Raw genomic sequence first — 8,808 nt, forward strand, 5'->3', positions numbered from 1 at the left:
ATTTAACAGGATACAATCCGCTTCCACCACCACTGGGCTGGTTCAGCGGCCTTGGGCTGCCAGTTGTGTGAGTTGTTTTTCCTGATTGGAATTCATTTGATTTGATCTATTTGATTTGGCGAACGATTCGATAAGGCCGACAACTGCGGCAACTGATGGATTCCGCAGTCTGCAGCTTGCGATGCATTTCGGTGCATTTCCCTTCAGTAGGTATATGTATAAGCTTTTTTTTTATTTTGGAACCGATTTGAATTGCCCCCCCCTGCTTCCCGGCTTCAAACAATCCGCTTGTTCTGCTTCACAGTTGGGTTTTGGTTTTTCATATCAAAATAAATGTATAAAACAGCTAAATATAAATATATCATTTCGATTTGTGTGTAAGTGTGTTTATCAGCGTGTGTATGTGTGCTTCTGGGTGTGTTCGTGTAAGTGTGTGTGTGTGTGTGTATTGTGCGCCTCCAGGGCAGGATCGCTTATCCTTCATTTAACATTCCTATTGATCAACCGTTTTTAAATACATTCCATTCCAACAATCGTCCAACAATCTAATCTGTTTGTGCCATTCATTTATCAGCTTTTTAGCCACATTCGACATCCGACACCCACTGTAGGATTGCTAACCCGTCATATGTATATTATTGCATTCGGCGACGCCCCACCCGTCTCGCCATTCTCCTCGCCTCTTCTCTTTATCCCTTGCCGTCTATCTTCCTGTGCTTCTTTTGATCTCTCTAATGCCCAAACCGGAACAAATATAAGCTAGTGATTGATTCTTCTTCCCTCCGCCGAGCAATGCTTGAAATGGCGCATTCTGCTAAAGCTAAAGCTACAATCGCGAAGCGTACGTATAATTACTGCTGCTGCTGCTGCTGTTGATGATGAAGTTGATAATGATGTGGTTATCCGTGGTCATCACACAATTGCTGTACGTGAGTTTTGTGCTGCAGCTAGATCGCTCGAAACAAAGGTTTTCTATTTGTTCTAGTAAGTTGTTTGGCTTTCACAAATAACAAATCCAACATACCGGTAGCACTATGTTTCAGGTGAAGGAGCATCTACAAAAAAAAACAAGTCAACTGTGATACTTATTTCATTTTGTGAGTTTTCATGTTGAAAAAACGTGTTGTAAATATGTTTTGTACGTTGCTAAATACTGGTCGCTGGATGCCATTTTTCAATGATGATTGATGCGTCCAAATGTTAAACAATTAGTTTCATCTCCTTCCCTGTACCGTTCTTATGCCTTATTTGATTTCATTTTCATATTCCCATAATATTTCATATTAAACATGCCAACAATTGTCCGCGATTCCTGCGCAGACCGCTCCCTCCAAAGCTATCACACCAACAAGAAGCACGCGTGCGTTCCCTCCTCTCCACTAAAGTTTCCACCAACCAACACCCCTGCATTGCACCAGTTTTGTGATGCACAAAACCATCACCGAATTAAGGAATCTTGGCTGGTTTTCGAAACCGAACAGTAAAATTGTGTCCCCTCCCCCAAAATTGATGCACACATAAAGCGCTCGTAGCAGCGTTAGTCTGATAGTAGCTACTATGGGGACGCTCTTTGGCGTAGGAATTTTGTTGAAAAAGGGACCGCATATAATATGGGAAGTCAGTTCGCTAACCTACGCTATGAGTGTGATTATGTGATTTGAGTGACTTAGCTAAGATATTGAGCGTTCCCGCATTACCACCCGTTCGGGCTGTTCCTTCCTTCCTTCCTTTCAAGCGTCTCTTAAAGCCAAGAGTTTTCACAAATGATTTCTCCCAAGGATTCTGCGCACCTGGTCCACTACTCTTTCCGCGCGTCCCGATTACTGGCATTATTACTCGTAACTGTCTGGCGAGTAACCGTCGTCTCACTGTTCCTATTAGTATTGGCAACACCTTCAGCACCTTGACCATCCTTGGTACTGAAGCCATCTTTCATATCCTTCTTCGCTTTGCCGGTGGAAGCTGTAACGCAATCGGGACGATTCGCACCAATGTCTATCACAATCGAAGGTGTACGTGTCGTCGGGACCTCGGAACGCCTTGCACTACTGGGCGTAGTAGCGGCTTTGGCCTTAGTAGCAGCAATAGTAGAAGTGGTAGTAGTAGTAGTAGTGCTAGTAGTACTTGTCGCAGTGCTAGTCGTCGTGCTACCAGGGGTCATGGCGGTATTACTATTACTTGGGACGGTGGTTTTGGAGGCAGTCGCTTTGCCACTGGCATTCGTCTCCTTTTTGGCAGGTTGAGCAGTTGTGATGGCGGCAGCAGCAGGTGACGGTTGTGAAGCGTTGCTGCTGCTGCTGGATGGTGAAGCTCCAGATGTCCCTTTCCGGCCACCGATGTTGGGACTAGCCGCGGCAGTCTTTTTCGGTGACGCACTGGCCGCCATCTTGCCCGGAGTGGTCGCACTTTTCTTGGGCGATGCCTTCGGGGAGGATTCGGGCGTTGATTTCGGAGTCGAGCGCATACTCAACCGACGGCACGGTCCTGGTGAGCTACCGGTTCCGGCACCACCACCACCACCACCTCCGCTAGACGAACCAAGATAGATGGCGGATCCGGTGCCTCCACTGACGCCACCACTCAGGTCAACCCTCGATCCGTGTATGGACGGTGGTGCAGATCCTACAAACAGCCCGAGAGAGAAGAAAACAGCCTATCAGCATTCACTCCGGAGCGATGCGTTACGTTACGACAGTTTACCACTTACCCGTGTAGGAGTATAGTCCCGCGGGACTGCTGCGTGGCCGGTACGTGCTCACGATGCTGCTACTGCGCCGGAGCTCCGACAGCTCCCCGATGTCTATTTCGGCCGCATACTCACCGGCCGCCCGGGGATTGTCGGGCATACGGCTACCGGCCGGTCCGCTGCCGGGCTCCCCGGTCGATCTTCGCTGGGCCGCTGAAGCCTTACCGCAGCGGGGTGACGTAGGGCAGGACTGGGCACCGCCGGCCGAACCGACACTGCGTACCGACAGCTGCGACGAGCTCGAAGGTGACGTCGACAGGGACGTGTTGTATTGCTTTTTGGACGCTAGACTCGACTTCCGGTTTGCCCGGCCACCACCACCGGTGCCGGCGCCTCCTCGCGAATCCTGCCGGCAGATTCCTGCCAGTGGTGACGCAGGGTTAATTCGAATTTCGGAAAATCGCTTAAGTTTCGCTACACACGTACACCATACACGTAAAGCCATGTGAATGAAGATGATGATGACGCTAATGACGGTGATGGTGATGGAAAGGGGCATGATTCCGGCGACCGGAGAGCGGCATGTAGGGAAGGTGGGCTTCTAGCAGGCTAAGGATGGAGAGTGATAAGCCGTGGCGCAGAACGAGCGAAGCGACCGAAAGCTACTTATGAAGCGATGATGAGCTAATGCGATGTGGCCGCTACCTGTACGAGTCGTCTTACCGGTTGGGCAGTCTTTACCGAACTTGCAGTGACCCTCGCAGACACCCTTACTCTCCAGGAGCTCCTCGTAGTAGTCCAGCGATAGATAGCACTGTTCCCGGTCCGACGATTCCAGCGCCAGACTGGGAAACCGTTCCTTAAGCCGCTTTCTTTCCTGCCAAAAACCAACGAAGATTTCGAGAATAAGTTTATTACATTCCCAGAGTCTCACCCATTAACACAAACACACACACCACCGGCCGCGATACCGGCGCTTACCTCGAGTAGTTTATTCGTTTCGAACTCCTGCAGCTGATTCTGGAAACCCAAGTTTGGATTTGCGATTGATCGTCCGGCACGTACGACCTAAGGCAGCGGAAGCGCGGAGCGCGGAGTGGAGAAGAAAAATGGAAGTCAGAAGGAAAGGTTCCGAGACAGACGGATGAGACGCACCAATCCCAACCTCAACCCCAACCCCAAAGGTTACCTTCAGAGCTTCCTTCCAGCTGAGTGGCGTGACGGCCATAATGTAGGCGACGGCCACCGTTACCGAGCGGGACATGCCCGCCAGGCAGTGGATCAGCACGTTGCCCTGCTTGAGGCGTGCCGAGTGAATGAAATCGTTACAAACGGCGAAGTACTGCGACAGATTTTGGTCCGGTTTGTCCGCCGCGATCACGCACAGATAGTGTTTGTCCTAGGGGGGAGGGGGGTATCAGAAGGAGAGGGAGAAGAGATGTCAGGAGAGCACGATGAAGACATGATAAATATATCGGCCACAGGGGTATCGTAATTGGTAACGGTAGCTTTGGGTTTACAGCGGCTGCGTAAGGATCCGCACAGCGTATAAATCTTACATTATGACAGATTCCTCGTTCCTTCCATAGAGAGAGTCCCTTTCAAGCTGCAAACTCTGTTCGAGCTGCAAACTCTAATTTAATGCCGAGTGGATGCATTCGGCAGCAGATAGCTCTGCTAAAAACTTCTCTCAACGAACCATCTCAGTTAGAAAGTGGCCTACAGGTCGACCGCCATTATTCAGGGATTGAGTTGATTAACTTTTAGGTTATTTATTTTTGAAACTTCAATTATTTGCCGTTCATAGGAAATATGTGAAGGATGTGAATGTTTTAACATACATTCGAGCTTAGAGTACCTCTCATCGAGAGTATCCCGAAACTCAAGGCCTTCTCAGAAAAGTAATCACCACTTCACAGGGATTCGCGTACGTTCATTGTAATCGTAGTAAACATATCCATGCAACCGTCAAGAGTTGCAAAACGGTTCGCCGCATTCCCTCATTTCTGTGAAACCATTCCCGGTGCATTCACGGTCCACCGGTTTCATCGGTTTCGCCAATTTCATTTTAGTGTCCCCTCGACGTGTGTGTGTGTGAGTGCTCTCAAGACTCGGAACCTTGTTGAGCTTTCCAATTGACAGCCCGTTGACGCGGGGACAAGGAGCCGGCGAAAAAATGGATATTAGAAAAGCCCGTAACGGAGTGGCAAAAAGTGTGCTGAAACATGGATGGTGCATGGAGTTTTGTAGCCTTCTCGGCGAGGCTACACGTAACCGCACGTCGGACCATCGGTCGGACAAGGTATGGTTGCATGCTGGCGATTCCATTTTCCACTTGGAATTTGGTGCACAGAAATACACAGAAGAAAAAAAACGGCAAAAGAAGCATTCTGTGCCGGGGGGTGGGGACATTATTCTATCCGCGTGGCGCCATTATCGTGAAACAATGTCAGGGGCATCAGCCGCTCGGAAAACTTTGCTCGCCCGCGTGAACAATGCCGAACACACCCTCTCTCTCTCTTTCTCTCTTTCTCCTTTTCACGCTCATAATTCACGACAAAAGTGCTCTGTCGGTGCAAAGTTGATCAACCAGCAGGGTTCGCGCGCTTTCTCGGATCGATCCCATCCTCCAGTGCCCGGGTAGTAGTTCTTGGAACGAACTGTCTCCAGTTGGCAGCAGCTTACGCCGTTCGTTCGATTTTTTTATATCTGTTTTTTTCGAATTTTCTCGTTTTATGTGTGTTTTTTTTTTATTATTATTTCATGTTTCTATTTATATTTTGTAACGTGTGACAATGGTAGCTGCTGGATTGAGCAAGATTGATGATGATGGTGTGTACATCTGTGTACCTACACACACTTGTTCCTATACACACGTACCGTACGTTCCCGTTTGATTCACAGACAGCAGGATATCGAAGGGAATCGAGATGTTGTCTTCCATTTCTCTGCCCTCCCACCCCCCCTTACCACGTAATCCATCAACTTTTCGCAGTAGCATCATCTTTCATCATGCGTAACAATGCCCCCCGGCAATGTCCCATTCTCCATTGTGGCGGGTCGGGGAAGCGCATAAATCGTAAACGTGTAAGATCCATTCCGTGGCGCATCGTGTTTGATCAATGCCCCATCGTGTTAACCGTGATGGGCGGAGGTGGAAGCATCCGGTATCTCTGGTCCTTATCGGTCGTAAATGTAATAAAAGCTTTTCACTGCCTGTTCGTGCGCACACACAGCATGAGGTAAAAGGGAGTGGGACGAGGAGGTTGTTAATCATGCAACGAACCCATTCCACATTCGTGCAATATCCATATCGATAAGCAGCCAGGCTGCTCGGCTCTGATATGAAATCCCGTCCGAATGTCGTGTGCACCGCGGTGCACGATAAAAGTAAACTGCTCACCAGGGACTAATGACTAATTGGATCGTTCAGCCGTGTGGCTTTCGGGCCTAAAATTTCAATTCCTAATACACGGTACGATCTATGCCAGTACGTATTTACCATTTAAATGCAAACCGCTTTTGTGGGTTCGATTTCAGCATTTCGCTTCGCCAGCCGCCAGCTAGTGAAGCAATCAAGCACAAAGTAAACAATCCACCATAACGATTACGTTCTGGCATTTAATGCGATTTGCATGTCGATTCCTACTTTCCATTGCATCTATTTGCATAAATTAATCGAGCGTTGGGGCTCCGATTGCCCAAGTTCGACAAAGGGAGAAAGAGAGACCACAGCTGGTCGCTGGACACGAACTCATAAACTGATAAACAACCCAATAAATTATTCACGAAACCGTGTGCCAACCGCGGTGTCCGGTGCCACATTTTCCCAAGGAGTTGCTAATCACTGGAAGGAAAAGGACGTGGCAGGCCTTTGAACCATTGGTTGCTGTGTTAATCTACTCGGCGCAACCCCCCCCCCCCCCCTTAGGAGGTTCGAGCGGGTCAAACTAAGGAAAGTTTGTGCCACTGAGTTATCACAGATCAACACTGCGATCCACTGCGCGGGGTGCTTTTATTTGGGCAAACTTTATCGATAAAACAATAGAACTTAGTTTTTGCCGTCACCAAGCGAACTTCTTCTGAAACGGCAATCACTAGACAGTTCTGTATAGACCAAAAAAAACACCTTTGCCAAAACGTCCTTGCTCTCATTAGTGTTTTGTTGGATGTTTCTTTATTTTCTCCGTGAATCGTCGGAGTCACCGAAAAGTCATTAGTCATTGACCGCTAGCCGTGTGTCGCAATCAATCAAATATGGTCAACGGGCGTAACGTCATTGCGCCGCCCATTAACCTAATTAACGAAGTCCCGTGCGTATGTGTAAGCATTGAAGTGATTTGGAGACTGCCAATAAGAGGGTGTATCCGGTGTAACGATTGATCACCGCGTTGTCACTTACCGGATGAAAACGTCGCGGACTGTCGTGGATGGAGACGATGTGCGTTATGCCGTGACGGTCCAGCTGCTGGAAATCCTTCGAGTCCCGATAGTTGCCAATGTACAGCCCCGGCATGACCTGCGGTACGATACGATACACGAATCCATACTCCGTTGCTGACCTCGTTTCCTTTTTTTTTAATTACCCCCGCACTACTGCCACTCATTCCCCCCTCTGGAGCTTACCTTGTTCATGCCATTCCCCATCTTGGCCGGTTAAAAGGATCACGAACAAATAGGAACAGTTCCCGGGGTTCCACTACACGATAACTTCTTGAAAGCAATCCATTCTAATAAACACGCCTTTACAACGTCCAACAACAATCAACAACGATCAACAACTAAACTTTACTGAGCGTTTCACACACTCGCCCAACAGACGGTAGTACTAGGATTTCTATCGTGTGTGGATCCTTGCGGTTCGAGAAGCAGTCCAACCGGCAACTGGTCCAACTTTACACCGCATCGTCGCTTGCTAGCAGCCATCGTGATCATAAAGCCTTCGGTGAGACCCCCCCACGGGTCACATAGGCACACACAAACACACACACACTCACGCACAGACGTCTTATATGCACACTAAATCACTTGTAAGCAGTCGTTGGGCTTCGGCGAGCGGTGGCATCCTTTATGATATCCTTTCCATCACCCTCGACCACGCGGCGCGGCCCACGCGCTTCCACTGTTTTATGGTCGTGCCGTGTTCACATGAGGTCGAAAGCCGAACGTCTTCGGTCTCGGACTACCACCGGTACACCACGCTTCGCACACTCGGAGAAGTTGTTTGTACGGCCACACATTGTGCTCATTTGCCCGTATTTTTTTTGCAAATTTATTCCACCGTTACTCGACGCTGGTGTACGCTGTTATTCATGTTCGGCCGGGGATTCTTTTATTGAATCCAATTCATCCCGACGAATGGCCGGGGGCGGGATCATTCGGGAATATCAATAAACGTCGCCGACCCCGGGCACAGCTGTTGTTGTTCCATCGGCCAAAAATCCGTTCGTTAGTTCACATACCACCACGCCACGGACCGCGAACCGCGAAGTCGAGTTCAATTTGAACGCCTCACTCTGTCACCGGCCCCATCACGGGCTCCCTGTTCTGTCTCTGCTCAATGTTTCCATGCTTGGTGGCCACTCCCTTGGAATGAGCTAAAAGGATGAGCTTCCATTCCCGCTCGCCTCTGTCCCCGGCTGGAATGTGGTAATGCAAACTTTGATTTGATTTTCGTCCATCACACGCCCGCCAGATCCGGTGTCCGGACCGTGGTGTCCATCATCAAGTCCCAGCAGTGTTCAGCTCCCTGATTCCATGGTGGATGGGAAAATGGGTGGATTTTGTTGGTTTCAGGTACACACAGACTTGTGGTTCTTCTTGTGGAAAGGATGTCAATGTATCTAGACTTTTTGTTTGCATTACACTGGATTACCACTAGCTAGAGGACACTTCACTAAGCTAAAAGCTAGTAAATAGGAGTTTGAACGCCTGAAAGGATTTTGCAGGTGTTTAATTCAGGGCCACAACATGACTCTCAATTAGTTCAGATGCTGAATTCCTGTTCACCGGCATCAGACCGGCGTTGATCTTCGTACCGGACCGAATGCTAAAGGTTCCGACGGTGAGTGATGACGATGATGACGATAAGGTGGAGCCAAGATCCTTGGCCGCCGGAACGC

The 8,808-nt window shown here is 49.1% G+C and overlaps 1 protein-coding gene across 3 annotated transcripts; it reads right to left on the reverse strand.

Moving 5' to 3' along the window:
• Positions 1-218: 218 nt before the first annotated feature.
• LOC125956089 (uncharacterized protein DDB_G0271670) lies at positions 219-7,912 on the reverse strand. Of its 3 annotated transcripts, XM_049687625.1 has the most exons (8): positions 7,313-7,912; positions 7,089-7,205; positions 3,876-4,085; positions 3,668-3,754; positions 3,410-3,563; positions 2,708-3,106; positions 1,791-2,622; positions 219-1,055 (listed from the first exon to the last, which is right to left on the reverse strand). In XM_049687625.1, exons 1-7 carry the CDS (start codon positions 7,331-7,333, stop codon positions 1,799-1,801), a joined length of 1,812 nt encoding a protein of 603 aa, XP_049543582.1. In that variant the 5' UTR covers positions 7,334-7,912; the 3' UTR covers positions 219-1,055; positions 1,791-1,798. The 3 variants fall into 3 exon arrangements, with proteins under 3 accessions (XP_049543582.1, XP_049543581.1, XP_049543583.1); XM_049687624.1 differs by having other exon boundaries at positions 219-2,622; XM_049687626.1 differs by lacking the exon at positions 3,876-4,085 and having other exon boundaries at positions 219-2,622.
• Between the last annotated feature and the right edge of the window lie 896 nt (positions 7,913-8,808).

This window comes from Anopheles darlingi, chromosome 3 (assembly GCF_943734745.1).
Source record: "Anopheles darlingi chromosome 3, idAnoDarlMG_H_01, whole genome shotgun sequence".
Classification (NCBI taxonomy): Eukaryota; Metazoa; Arthropoda; class Insecta; order Diptera; family Culicidae; genus Anopheles; species Anopheles darlingi.

Coding starts and splice junctions, on each gene's coding strand:
- LOC125956089 (XM_049687625.1), bottom strand. CDS start 7,333: ATGGGGAATGGCATGAACAAG. Junction 4,086..7,088: donor GTCCGCGACGTTTTCATCCG/GTAAGTGACAAC, acceptor CCTCCCCCCTAG/GACAAACACTATCTGTGCGT. Junction 2,623..2,707: donor GGGACTATACTCCTACACGG/GTAAGTGGTAAA, acceptor GGCTGTTTGTAG/GATCTGCACCACCGTCCATA.